The sequence below is a fragment of the Phyllobates terribilis genome, unplaced genomic scaffold, assembly GCF_046119375.1.
Source record: "Phyllobates terribilis strain yellow unplaced genomic scaffold, ASM4611937v1 Scaffold_14__1_contigs__length_39327217, whole genome shotgun sequence".
NCBI classification, from domain to species: domain Eukaryota; kingdom Metazoa; phylum Chordata; class Amphibia; order Anura; family Dendrobatidae; genus Phyllobates; species Phyllobates terribilis.
In genome coordinates, this window is record NW_027362774.1 from 31,655,108 (window position 1) to 31,668,697 (window position 13,590).

The 13,590-nt window shown below is 50.8% G+C and overlaps 1 protein-coding gene across 1 annotated transcript in view; it reads right to left on the bottom strand.

Annotated features, from left to right (window-relative positions):
• Window positions 1-13,590, bottom strand: part of CNGB1 (cyclic nucleotide gated channel subunit beta 1) — a 226,273-nt gene that overhangs the window by 51,741 nt on the left and 160,942 nt on the right. Inside the window, exons 25-26 of the mRNA XM_073659858.1 lie at window positions 8,308-8,465; window positions 8,027-8,218 (exon numbers count right to left, since the gene is read on the bottom strand). Coding sequence (XP_073515959.1) covers window positions 8,027-8,218; window positions 8,308-8,465 — 350 coding nt within the window. The remainder of the gene's footprint in view (window positions 1-8,026; window positions 8,219-8,307; window positions 8,466-13,590) is intronic.

The window sequence follows — 13,590 nt, forward strand, 5'->3', positions numbered from 1 at the left end:
GGTTCCATCAGGAGTGTGTGGAGGGACAGTCTAGTAAAGGCTTGGTTCCATCAGGAGTGTGTGCAGGGACAGTTTAGTAAAGGCTTGATTCCATCAGGAGTGTGTGGAGGGACAGTCTAGTAAAGGCTTGGTTCCATCAGGAGTGTGTGGAGGGACAGTCTAGTAAAGACTTGGTTCCATCAGGAGTGTGTGGAGGGACAGTCTAGTAAAGGCTTGGTTCCATCAGGAGTGTGTGGAGGGACAGTCTAGTAAAGGGTTGGTTCCATCAGGAGTGTGTGGAGGGACAGTCTAGTAAAGGCTTGGTTCCATCAGGAGTGTGTGGAGGGACAGTCTAGTAAAGGCTTGGTTCCATCAGGAGTGTGTGGAGGGACAGTCTAGTAAAGGCTTGGTTCCATCAGGAGTGTGTGCAGGGACAGTCTAGTAAAGGCTTGGTTCCATCAGGAGTGTGTGGAGGGACAGTCTAGTAAAGGCTTGGTTCCATCAGGAGTGTGTGGAGGGACAGTCTTGTAAAGGCTTGGTTCCATCAGGAGTGTGTGGAGGGACAGTCTAGTAAAGGCTTGGTTCCATCAGGAGTGTGTGGAGGGACAGTCTAGTAAAGGCTTGGTTCCATCAGGAGTGTGTGGAGGGACAGTCTAGTAAAGGGTTGGTTCCATCAGAAGTGTGTGGAGGGACAGTCTAGTAAAGGCTTGGTTCCATCAGGAGTGTGTGGAGGGACAGTCTAGTAAAGGCTTGGATCCATCAGGAGTGTGTGGAGGGACAGTCTAGTAAAGGCTTGGTTCCATCAGGAGTGTGTGGAGGGACAGTCTAGTAAAGACTTGGTTCCATCAGGAGTGTGTGGAGGGACAGTCTAGTAAAGGCTTGGTTCCATCAGGAGTGTGTGGAGGGGCAGTCTAGTAAAGGCTTGGTTCCATCAGGAGTGTGTGGAGGGACAGTCTAGTAACGACTTGGTTCCATCAGGAGTGTGTGGAGGGACAGTCTAGTAAAGGCTTGGTTCCATCAGGAGTGTGTGGAGGGACAGTCTAGTAAAGGCTTGGTTCCATCAGGAGTGTGTGGAGGGACAGTCTAGTAAAGGGTTGGTTTCATCAGGAGTGTGTGGAGGGACAGTCTAGTAAAGGCTTGGTTCCATCAGGTGTGTGTGGCGGGACAGTCTAGTAAAGGGTTGGTTTCATCAGGAGTGTGTGGAGGGACAGTCTAGTAAAGGCTTGGTTCCATCAGGAGTGTGTGGCAGGACAGTCTAGTAAAGGCTTGGTTCCATCAGGAGTGTGTGGAGGGACAGTCTAGTAAAAGCTTGGTTCCATCAGGAGTGTGTGGAGGGACAGTCTAGTAAAGGCTTGGTTCCATCAGGAGTGTGTGGAGGGACAGTCTAGTAAAGGGTTGGTTTCATCAGGAGTGTGTGGAGGGACAGTCTAGTAAAGGCTTGGTTCCATCAGGAGTGTGTGGAGGGACAGTCTAGTAAAGGCTTGGTTCCATCAGGTGTGTGTGGCAGGACCGTCTAGTAGAGGCTTGGTTCCATCAGGAGTGTGTGGAGGGACAGTCTAGTAAAGGGCTGGTTTCATCAGGAGTGTGTGGCAGGACAGTCTAGTAGAGGCTTGGTTCCATCAGGAGTGTGTGAAGGGACAGTCTAGTAAAGGGTTGGTTTCATCAGGAGTGTGTGGAGGGACAGTCTAGTAAAGGCTTGGTTCCATCAGGAGTGTGTGGAGGGACAGTCTAGTAAAGGCTTGGTTCCATCAGGAGTGTGTGCAGGGACAGTCTAGTAACGGCTTGGTTCCATCAGGAGTGTGTGGAGGGGCAGTCTAGTAAAGGCTTGGTTCCATCAGGAGTGTGTGGAGGGACAGTCTAGTAAAGGCTTGGTTCCATCAGGAGTGTGTGGAGGGACAGTCTAGTAAAGGCTTGGTTCCATCAGGAGTGTGTGGAGGGACAGTCTAGTAAAGGCTTGGTTTCATCAGGAGTGTGTGGAGGGACAGTCTAGTAAAGGCTTGGTTCCATCAGGAGTGTGTGGAGGGGCAGTCTAGTAAAGGCTTGGTTCCATCAGGAGTGTGTGGAGGGACAGTCTAGTAACGACTTGGTTCCATCAGGAGTGTGTGGAGGGACAGTCTAGTAAAGGCTTGGTTCCATCAGGAGTGCGTGGAGGGACAGTCTAGTAAAGGCTTGGTTCCATCAGGAGTGTGTGGAGGGACAGTCTAGTAAAGGCTTGGTTCCATCAGGAGTGTGTGGCAGGACAGTCTAGTAAAGACTTGGTTCCATCAGGAGTGTGTGGAGGGACAGTCTAGTAAAGGCTTGGTTCCATCAGGAGTGTGTGGAGGGACAGTCTAGTAAAGGCTTGGTTCCATCAGGAGTGTGTGGAGGGACAGTCTAGTAAAGGCTTGGTTCCATCAGGAGTGTGTGGAGGGATGGTCTAGTAGAGGCTTGATTCCATCAGGAGTGTGTAGAGGGATAGTCTAGTAAAGGGTTAGTTCCATCAGGAGTGTGTGGCGGGACAGTCTAGTAAAGGGTTGGTTCCATCAGGAGAGTGTGGAGGGACAGTCTAGTAAAGGCTTGGTTCCATCAGGAGTGTGTGGAGGGACAGTCTAGTAAAGGCTTGGTTCCATCAGGAGCGGGTGGAGGGACAGTCTAGTAAAGACTTGGTTCCATCAGGAGTGTGTGGAGGGACAGTCTAGTAAAGGCTTGGTTCCATCAGGAGTGTGTGGAGGGACAGTCTAGTAAAGGGTTGGTTCCATCAGGAGTGTGTGGAGGGACAGTCTAGTAAAGGCTTGGTTCCATCAGGAGTGTGTGGAGGGACAGTCTAGTAAAGGCTTGGTTCCATCAGGAGTGTGTGGAGAGACAGTCTAGTAAAGGCTTGGTTCCATCAGGAGTGTGTGGAGGGGCAGTCTAGTAAAGGCTTGGTTCCATCAGGAGTGTGTGGAGGGACAGTCTAGTAAAGGCTTGGTTCCATCAGGAGTGTGTGGAGGGACAGTCTAGTAGAGGCATGGTTCCATCCAGAGTGTGTGGAGGGACAGTCTAGTAAAGGGTTGGTTCTATCAGGAGTGTGTGAAGGGACAGTCTAGTAGAGGCTTGGCTCCATCAGGAGTGTGTGGAGGGACAGTCTAGTAAAGGCTTGGTTCCATCAGGAGTGTGTGGAGGGACAGTCTAGTAAAGGCTTGGTTCCATCAGGTGTGTGTGGCAGGACAGTCTAGTAGAGGCTTGGTTCCATCAGTAGTGTGTGCAGGGACAGTCTAGTAAAGGATTGGTTCCATCAGGAGCGGGTGGAGGGACAGTCTAGTAAAGACTTGGTTCCATCAGGAGTGTGTGGAGGGACAGTCTAGTAAAGGCTTGGTTCCATCAGGAGTGTGTGGAGGGACAGTCTAGTAAAGGCTTGATTCCATCAGGAGTGTGTGGAGGGACAGTCTAGTAAAGGCTTGGTTCCATCAGGAGTGTGTGGAGGGACAGTCTAGTAAAGGCTTGGTTCCATCAGGAGTGTGTGGAGGGACAGTCTAGTAAAGGCTTGGTTCCATCAGGAGTGTGTGGAGGGACAGTCTAGTAAAGGCTTGGTTCCATCAGGAGTGTGTGGAGGGACAGTCTAGTAAAGGCTTGGTTCCATCAGGAGTGTGTGGAGGGACAGTCTAGTAAAGGCTTGGTTCCATCAGGAGTGTGTGGAGGGACAGTCTAGTAAAGGCTTGGTTCCATAAGAAGTGTGTGGCGGGACAGACTAGTAAAGGCTTGGTTACATCAGGAGTGTGTGGAGGGACAATCTAGTAAAGGCTTGGTTCCATCAGGAGTGTGTGGAGGGACAGTCTAGTAAAGGCTTGGTTCCATCAGGAGTGTGTGGAGGGACAGTCTAGTAAAGGCTTGGTTCCATCAGGAGTGTGTGGAGGGACAATCTAGTAAAGGCTTGGTTCCATCAGGAGTGTGTGGAGGGACAGTCTAGTAAAGGCTTGGTTCCATCAGGAGTGTGTGGAGGGACAGTCTAGTAAAGGCTTGGTTCCATCAGGAGTGTGTGGAGGGACAATCTAGTAAAGGCTTGTTTCCATCAGGAGTGTGTGGAGGGACAGTCTAGTAAAGGATTGGTTCCATCAGGAGTGTGTGGAAGGGCAGTCTAGTAAAGGCTTGGTTCCATCAGGAGTGTGTGGAGGGACAGTCTAGTAAAGGTTTGGTTCCATCAGGAGTGTGTGGAGGGACAGTCTAGTAAAGGCTTGGTTCCATCAGGAGTGTGTGGAGGGACAGTCTAGTAAAGGGTTGGTTCCATCAGGAGTGTGTGGCGGGACAGTCTAGTAAAGGCTTGGTTCCATCAGGAGTGTGTGGCGGGACAGTCTAGTAAAGGCTTGGTTCCATCAGGAGTGTGTGGAGGGACAGTCTAGTAAAGGCTTGGTTCCATCAGGAGTGTGTGGCAGGACCGTCTAGTAGAGGCTTGGTTCCATCAGGAGTGTGTGGAGGGACAGTCTAGTAAAGGGCTGGTTTCATCAGGAGTGTGTGGCAGGACAGTCTAGTAGAGGCTTGGTTCCATCAGGAGTGTGTGAAGGGACAGTCTAGTAAAGGGTTGGTTTCATCAGGAGTGTGTGGAGGGACAGTCTAGTAAAGGCTTGGTTCCATCAGGAGTGTGTGGAGGGACAGTCTAGTAAAGGCTTGGTTCCATCAGGAGTGTGTGCAGGGACAGTCTAGTAACGGCTTGGTTCCATCAGGAGTGTGTGGAGGGGCAGTCTAGTAAAGGCTTGGTTCCATCAGGAGTGTGTGGAGGGACAGTCTAGTAAAGGCTTGGTTCCATCAGGAGTGTGTGGAGGGACAGTCTAGTAAAGGCTTGGTTCCATCAGGAGTGTGTGGAGGGACAGTCTAGTAAAGGCTTGGTTTCATCAGGAGTGTGTGGAGGGACAGTCTAGTAAAGGCTTGGTTCCATCAGGAGTGTGTGGAGGGGCAGTCTATTAAAGGCTTGGTTCCATCAGGAGTGTGTGGAGGGACAGTCTAGTAACGACTTGTTTCCATCAGGAGTGTGTGGAGGGACAGTCTAGTAAAGGCTTGGTTCCATCAGGAGTGCGTGGAGGGACAGTCTAGTAAAGGCTTGGTTCCATCAGGAGTGTGTGGAGGGACAGTCTAGTAAAGGCTTGGTTCCATCAGGAGTGTGTGGCAGGACAGTCTAGTAAAGACTTGGTTCCATCAGGAGTGTGTGGAGGGACAGTCTAGTAAAGGCTTGGTTCCATCAGGAGTGTGTGGAGGGACAGTCTAGTAAAGGCTTGGTTCCATCAGGAGTGTGTGGAGGGACAGTCTAGTAAAGGCTTGGTTCCATCAGGAGTGTGTGGAGGGATGGTCTAGTAGAGGCTTGATTCCATCAGGAGTGTGTAGAGGGACAGTCTAGTAAAGGGTTGGTTCCATCAGGAGAGTGTGGAGGGACAGTCTAGTAAAGGCTTGGTTCCATCAGGAGTGTGTGGAGGGACAGTCTAGTAAAGGCTTGGTTCCATCAGGAGCGGGTGGAGGGACAGTCTAGTAAAGACTTGGTTCCATCAGGAGTGTGTGGAGGGACAGTCTAGTAAAGGCTTGGTTCCATCAGGAGTGTGTGGAGGGACAGTCTAGTAAAGGGTTGGTTCCATCAGGAGTGTGTGGAGGGACAGTCTAGTAAAGGCTTGGTTCCATCAGGAGTGTGTGGAGGGACAGTCTAGTAAAGGCATGGTTCCATCAGGAGTGTGTGGAGAGACAGTCTAGTAAAGGCTTGGTTCCATCAGGAGTGTGTGGAGGGGCAGTCTAGTAAAGGCTTGGTTCCATCAGGAGTGTGTGGAGGGACAGTCTAGTAAAGGCTTGGTTCCATCAGGAGTGTGTGGAGGGACAGTCTAGTAAAGGCTTGGTTCCATCCAGAGTGTGTGGAGGGACAGTCTAGTAAAGGGTTGGTTCTATCAGGAGTGTGTGAAGGGACAGTCTAGTAGAGGCTTGGTTCCATCAGGAGTGTGTGGAGGGACAGTCTAGTAAAGGCTTGGTTCCATCAGGAGTGTGTGGAGGGACAGTCTAGTAAAGGCTTGGTTCCATCAGGTGTGTGTGGCAGGACAGTCTAGTAGAGGCTTGGTTCCATCAGTAGTGTGTGCAGGGACAGTCTAGTAAAGGATTGGTTCCATCAGGAGCGGGTGGAGGGACAGTCTAGTAAAGACTTGGTTCCATCAGGAGTGTGTGGAGGGACAGTCTAGTAAAGGCTTGGTTCCATCAGGAGTGTGTGGAGGGACAGTCTAGTAAAGGCTTGATTCCATCAGGAGTGTGTGGAGGGACAGTCTAGTAAAGGCTTGGTTCCATCAGGAGTGTGTGGAGGGACAGTCTAGTAAAGGCTTGGTTCCATCAGGAGTGTGTGGAGGGACAGTCTAGTAAAGGCTTGGTTCCATCAGGAGTGTGTGGAGGGACAGTCTAGTAAAGGCTTGGTTCCATCAGGAGTGTGTGGAGGGACAGTCTAGTAAAGGCTTGGTTCCATCAGGAGTGTGTGGAGGGACAGTCTAGTAAAGGCTTGGTTCCATCAGGAGTGTGTGGAGGGACAGTCTAGTAAAGGCTTGGTTCCATAAGAAGTGTGTGGCGGGACAGACTAGTAAAGGCTTGGTTCCATCAGGAGTGTGTGGAGGGACAATCTAGTAAAGGCTTGGTTCCATCAGGAGTGTGTGGAGGGACAGTCTAGTAAAGGCTTGGTTCCATCAGGAGTGTGTGGAGGGACAGTCTAGTAAAGGCTTGGTTCCATCAGGATTGTGTGGAGGGACAATCTAGTAAAGGCTTGGTTCCATCAGGAGTGTGTGGAGGGACAGTCTAGTAAAGGCTTGGTTCCATCAGGAGTGTGTGGAGGGACAGTCTAGTAAAGGCTTGGTTCCATCAGGAGTGTGTGGAGGGACAATCTAGTAAAGGCTTGTTTCCATCAGGAGTGTGTGGAGGGACAGTCTAGTAAAGGATTGGTTCCATCAGGAGTGTGTGGAAGGGCAGTCTAGTAAAGGCTTGGTTCCATCAGGAGTGTGTGGAGGGACAGTCTAGTAAAGGTTTGGTTCCATCAGGAGTGTGTGGAGGGACAGTCTAGTAAAGGCTTGGTTCCATCAGGAGTGTGTGGAGGGACAGTCTAGTAAAGGGTTGGTTCCATCAGGAGTGTGTGGCGGGACAGTCTAGTAAAGGCTTGGTTCCATCAGGAGTGTGTGGCGGGACAGTCTAGTAAAGGCTTGGTTCCATCAGGAGTGTGTGGAGGGACAGTCTAGTAAAGGCTTGGTTCCATCAGGAGTGTGTGGAGGGACAGTCTAGTAAAGGCTTGGTTCCATCAGGAGTCTGTGGCGGGACAGACTAGTAAAGGCTTGTTTCCAACAGGAGTGTGTGGAGGGACAGTCTAGTAAAGGGTTGGTTCCATCAGGAGTGTGTGGCGGGACAGTCTAGTAAAGGGTTGGTTCCATCAGGAGTGTGTGGCGGGACAGTCTAGTAAAGGCTTGGTTCCATCAGGAGTGTGTGGCGGGACAGTCTAGTAAAGGCTTGGTTCCATCAGGAGTGTGTGGCGGGACAGTGTAGTAAAGGCTTGGTTCTATCAGGAGTGTGTGGTTGGGACAGGCTAGGAGGGTGTCTGTCCCGTCAGGAGTGTGTGGTGGGACAGTCTAGGAGGGTGGTTTACCCTGTCAAGTGTGTGTTTCAAGACAGTCTAGGAGGGTGTCCAACCAGTCAGGAGTGTGTGAGGGGACAGTCTAGGAGGGTGTTGGCCCCGTCATCAGTGTGTGGCGAGACAGTCTAGTAAGTGGTCAGTCCCGTTAGGAGTGTGTGACGGGAAAGTCTAGGAGGGTGTTGCCGTGTCAGGACTCTGTGGCGGGACAGTCTAGGAGGGCGTCAACCCTGTCAGGTGTGTGTGGCAGGAAAGTCTAGTAGGGTGTCGCCCTGTCACGTGTGTGTGGCGGGAAAGTCTAGGAGGGTGTCTCTCCCGTCAGTACAAATATTTGGACGTCTGTCCTATGTCGAGGGTTTCTTGAGGGGGTCTTACAATATCAAGCACTGCACATCAGACCCCTGTACAGTCCTGTGCCCTCTGTGATTGCATCATGAGCAGCCATACTGGACAGAACAGCCCCCTTACTGGTTAGTGGATCAATGCTGGCTGGGAACTTGTACTTCTGCAGACATTCTCCCCAGGGTCGGCTCTTGAACTTGCAGCAGAGCATCTCACAGTAATGTTCTTCCACTGCAGCGGACCCCTTGCTCTCCTGCTTGTTCACCTCAGGAGGGGGAGGAGGAGGTGGAGGTGCTGCAGCAGCTTTTTTGGATGGTGCTAAAAGGAAAGCAATGAGAACACAGAAGGGTTAATGAAGCACCAAATGCTCTCCTGCCACCACCTCCCCCAATCCTGAGAAGACTCACATGAAGACGGACTCTCCTCCTCAGAAGACAGCTCTGGGTCTATGAGTCGCTCCTTCACCCGCTCCGTCCTGTCCTTGAAAAGCCGCACCAATTCCTGCAGACGCTCAGTGACGACCGCACTGCTATGGCTGACAGCGGATGCTGAGCGCTCCATAACCCTGAATCCACAGACACAGGACGAGAGTCATGACACGACCACCACCATAGCGTAACCCACTAGCACCAGAAACTTGATGCGACCACCACGAACCATCACCACAGGATAACCCACCCACACCAGAGACATGACAACCACCATGAGCCATCACCACAAGGTAACCCACCAGCGCCAAAGACATGACACGAATACCATGAGCGATCACCACACGATAATCCACCCACACCAGAGATACGACACAACCTGCACGAGCCATCACCACAGGCTAATCCACCCACACCAGAGTCACGATAAGACCACCACAAGCCACCTTCACCACAGGGTAACCTATCCGCACCAGAGACAAGACACGACCACCACGAGCCAACACCACAGGATAATCCACCCAAACCAGAGACACCACAACCACCGCGAGCTGCAATCTCCACAGGATAACCAATCTGCACCAGGGACATGACACGACCACCATGAGCCATCACCACAAGGTAGCCCACCAGCGCCAAAGACATGACACGATTACCATGTGCGATCACCACACGGTAATCCACCCACACCAGGGATACAACACAACCTCCATGAGCCATCACCACAGGATAACCCACCCACACCAGAGACATGACCCGACCACCATGAGCCATCACCACAGAGTAACCCTCCAGCACCAGAGACATGACAAGACCACCATGAGCCATCACCACAGGATAACCCACCCACACCAGAAACATGACACGATCACCATGAGCCATCACCACAGGATAACCAACCAGCACCAGAGACATGACACGACATGACCACCATGAGCCATCACCACAGGGTAATCCACCCACACCAAAGACACGACACGACCACCATGAGCCATCACCACAGGATAACCAACCCACATGAGAGACATGACACAGCCACAATGAGTCATCACCACGGGCTAATCCACCAACACCAGAGGCATAAGGCAACCACCTTGAGCCATGACTACAGGATAACCCACTAGTACCAGAGACATGACAGAACTACCAGAATCCATCACAACAGGGTAACCCACCAGCACCAGAGACATAACGCGACCACCATGAGCCATCACCACAGGATAATCCACCCACAACAGAGTCACAACACGACCACCACAAGCCACCTTCACCACAGGGTAACCAATCCGCACCAGAGACAAGACACGACCACCATGAGTTAACACCACAGGATAATCCACCCAAACCAGAAACACCACGACCACTGCGAGCTGCCATCTCCACAGGATAACCAATCTACACCAGAGACATAACACGACCACCACGAGCCATCACCACAGGATAATCCACCCACACCAGAGACACAGCACTACCACCACAAGCTGCCATCACCACAGGATAATCAAGCTGCACCAGAGACATGACATGATCACCATGAGCTGCCACCACCACAGGATAACCCACCCAAACCAGAGACAAGACACGACCACCATGAGCCAACACCACAGGGAAACTAATCCGCACCAAATCCACAACACGACCACCACAGGGTTATCCACCAGCACCAGAGACATGACATGACCACCATGAGCCATCACCACAGGATAATCCACCAGCACCAGAGACACGACACGACCACCATAAGATATCACCACAGGTTATCCAGCAGCACCAGAGACATGACACGACCACTAGGAGCCATCACCACAGGGTAAATCACCAGCGGGGGGGTCAGAGCTGCAATCATGACTGGTAAGTAAACATTCCACAATGCACATGGAGTTGAGTCTTAGGCCTCATGTAGACCTTTGATAAAGTTGGTCCGAGCACGAACTGCAATGTACAGACTGTCCGTGGGTCTCTCGACCCGAATTAGACAGCCATATAGGAGTATTTGACTTTGGATCGGGAGACACATGGACAGTCCGGCCATAGCAGTCCGTGCTTGGACTGAATTTTTTAGACATCTACATGAGCCCTTAAAAAGGAAAGTTGGGCCAAGATCCATGCTATGCCTACCACAGGCCACATAAATCAGGGAACGGCTCCGGCACCACAAACATCTCAGCGTTACAGTGCAGATACCAACACAACCCCTTGTGGAAATCAGGTTTTAGAGTTTCGTTATCTTTCATTTTTTTATCATATAATCATCTTTATAAAGAAATAAAACTAAATTGGGGTCGTAGGTTAGCACAGCGTGTGAGCGGAGGCAGCGGAGGAGCTCCTGTCTAGCTTTTTATCTGATATTAGTCCCGAAAAGCGCTGTGAATTAGCAGAATCACGCTGCTGTAACCTGCTGAGGTACATGCCAGAGAATGACACGAAAGAGTCAAAAGAAGATACAGGGAACGACGGGATCGCAGACTCAAGATGGCGCCAGTCAAAGTGGTAGTGACCGCAGAAGACCCTAAAAGAGGTAGCAGCCAGGCTGGAGCCATCCCTGTGGATAATGGGGGTCATACTGCTGCCGGTTCCCTGGTGCCTGACATGGAGGATGGTGCAGCGACCTCGGGAGATGAAGGGTCTGCGGAAGCAGATACTGGAGAGGTGCCACCAAGAGGCCGCGAGAATGATGATGGCGCTGCTCCTTCCGATGGTCACCAGAAGTAACCAGCGGAGCCTGTGATGAAGAGGATTTCATGGCAGTGGCTCGTAAGTCTTCTCTGTCTACTATGACTCTACAACTTGGAAGTCCCAGGGATATATCAGGTATTCGCCATCATTTACAGACAGTAAAGGACAAGGCAGGAGCAATAGATGGCAGAGGCCGTGCCGTAGAGAGCAGAGACCATGCCGTAAAGGGAAGAGTTGATGCCATAGAGGGAAGAGTCCATGCCGTAGAGGGCAGAGTCGATGCCGTAGAGGGAAGAGTCGATGCCGTAGAGGGAAGAGTCGATGCCGTAGAGGGAAGAGTCCATGCCGTAGAGGGCAGAGTCCATGCCGTATAGGGCAGAGTCCATGCCGTAAAGGGAAGAGTCCATGCCGTAGAGGGCAGAGTCGATGCCGTAGAGGGAAGAGTCGATGCCGTAGAGGGAAGAGTCGATGCCGTAGAGGGAAGAGTCCATGCCGTAGAGGGAAGAGTCCATGCCGTAGAGGGCAGAGTCCATGCCGTATAGGGCAGAGTCCATGCCGTAAAGGGAAGAGTCGATGCCATAGAGGGCAGAGTCCATGCCGTAGAGGGCAGAGTCCATGCCGTATAGGGCAGAGTCCATGCCGTAGAGGGCAGAGTCCATACTGTAAATGGAAGAGTCCATGCCATAGAGGGAAGAGTCCATGCCGTAGAGGGCAGAGTCCATGCCGTATAGGGAAGAGTCCATGCCGTAGAGAGCAGAGTCCATGCCGTATAGGGAAGAGTCGATGCCATAGAGAGCAGAGTCCATGCCGTAAAGGGAAGAGTCGATGCCGTAGAGGGCAGAGTCCATGTCGTAGGAGACCAAATGGCTGCGGCAAGAAGACACACTCAGCAAATATCTGCCAACAGATGACCTAGACAACAGGCGCAATGACATACAGATCATTGTAGGACAGAAAAGGTGAGGGCTCTCCTCCTATTAAGACCTTTGAAAAATGGCTAAAATTAAAAACTAATATGTTAATCCCACCATACACCATGGAACGTGCAGGTGGGGTGCCGACTTGCCCCGTCCCTCCAACAAGGCCTGTTTTGGTCAGAATGCTACATTATCGGGAGGAGGATATGGTCCTCTAGCAGTTTTGACCCCATCCAGACCTCACCATTAATGGACCCAAAGTCTCCAGACTGTTCAGTGGGGCTGACATCAGAGAAGGGCAGTGAGAAGCAGGCGCCACTTGCAATGATGAGGGTTGTAACTGGGGACGCTGTACGCTTCTGTCAGGATCAAGTGGCAGCGCTCGTCTGGCTGGGTTCCTTCTCTGTTCTTGTGTTTGCTCGCCACAATTTGGGACTTGTGTTTTTTTTTAAATTAGGAAACTTTTTATTGAACAATAACATCAGGTCCAATGTACAGTGGGGAAAAAAGTCTTTATTCAGCCCCCAATTGAACAAGTTCTCCCACTTAAAAAGATGAGGTCGGCCTGTAATTGACATCGTAGGTCGACCTCGACTATGAGAGACAAAATGAGAAAACAAATCCTGAAAATCACATTCTCTGATTTGGAAATAATTTTTTTTAAATCTTGGTGGAAAATAAGTATTTGGTCACCTACAAACAAGCAAGATCTCTGGTTCTCACAGACCTGTAACTTCTTCTTTAAGAGGTTCCTCTGTCCTCCACTCATTACCTGTAGTACTGACACCTGTCCGCAACCTCAAACAGTCACACTCCAAACTCCACTATGGTGAAGACCAAAGAGCTGTGGAAGGACACCAGAAACAAGCATCACAGGCCGCATTGTGGCCCCAGGCCGCAGGTTCTGCACCCCTGATATAAGTTGACGAGTAAAAGGGTAACAATGTTTTGAACGTTTGACTTTCAGGCTCCATCTCTCACCATCCACTACTGCTTTGAACGTGAGATTCCCATCATTTTATAGACAATCATCTTGTTTCATTCATAAATGTGACTTGCAGCTATTTAGCATATGATTAGTTCTGCAGATTCTTCTCATGTCACTGCATTGTTACTATTTTGCTCCTAAAAATCTAAATTTTAATTTTGTAAATCCACCTTTTGTTTTTCATCGCTGCCTGAGTCCTTCTGGGCAAACTCTCCATCAGATTCAAGCATGTCTCAACCAAAATCTGATCCCAGGTCTTTTCTACATGTTCCCGCAGTAGGTCCATACTGGTCGTCTCACTTGGGTCTGTATAGAGCTTTTTCTTCAACTCTTCCCACAAGTGTTAGATTAGGGTGAGATCTGGGGGCTGTGGGGGCCGATCCAGCACCTCTACGTCATTGTCATTGAACCATTTCTTCCCCAATCTCGGCGTATGCTTCGGGCCGCTGTCCTGCGGGAACACTATGTCGTCCTTTTCATTCCCATAGTACTCGAGTGTATGAAGTAACTCGTCTTGTAGGATCCTCACATATAGCTCAGCATTGGGACCACCATCGATCATGGTCAAGTATACAACGCCTTTGGCTGTGAAACAACCCCATATCATCAGACTTCCTTCACCGACAGTTCCTTCACTTTATCGATCCGTTAGCTCCTTTTTCCCTTGTTTCTTGCAGACCC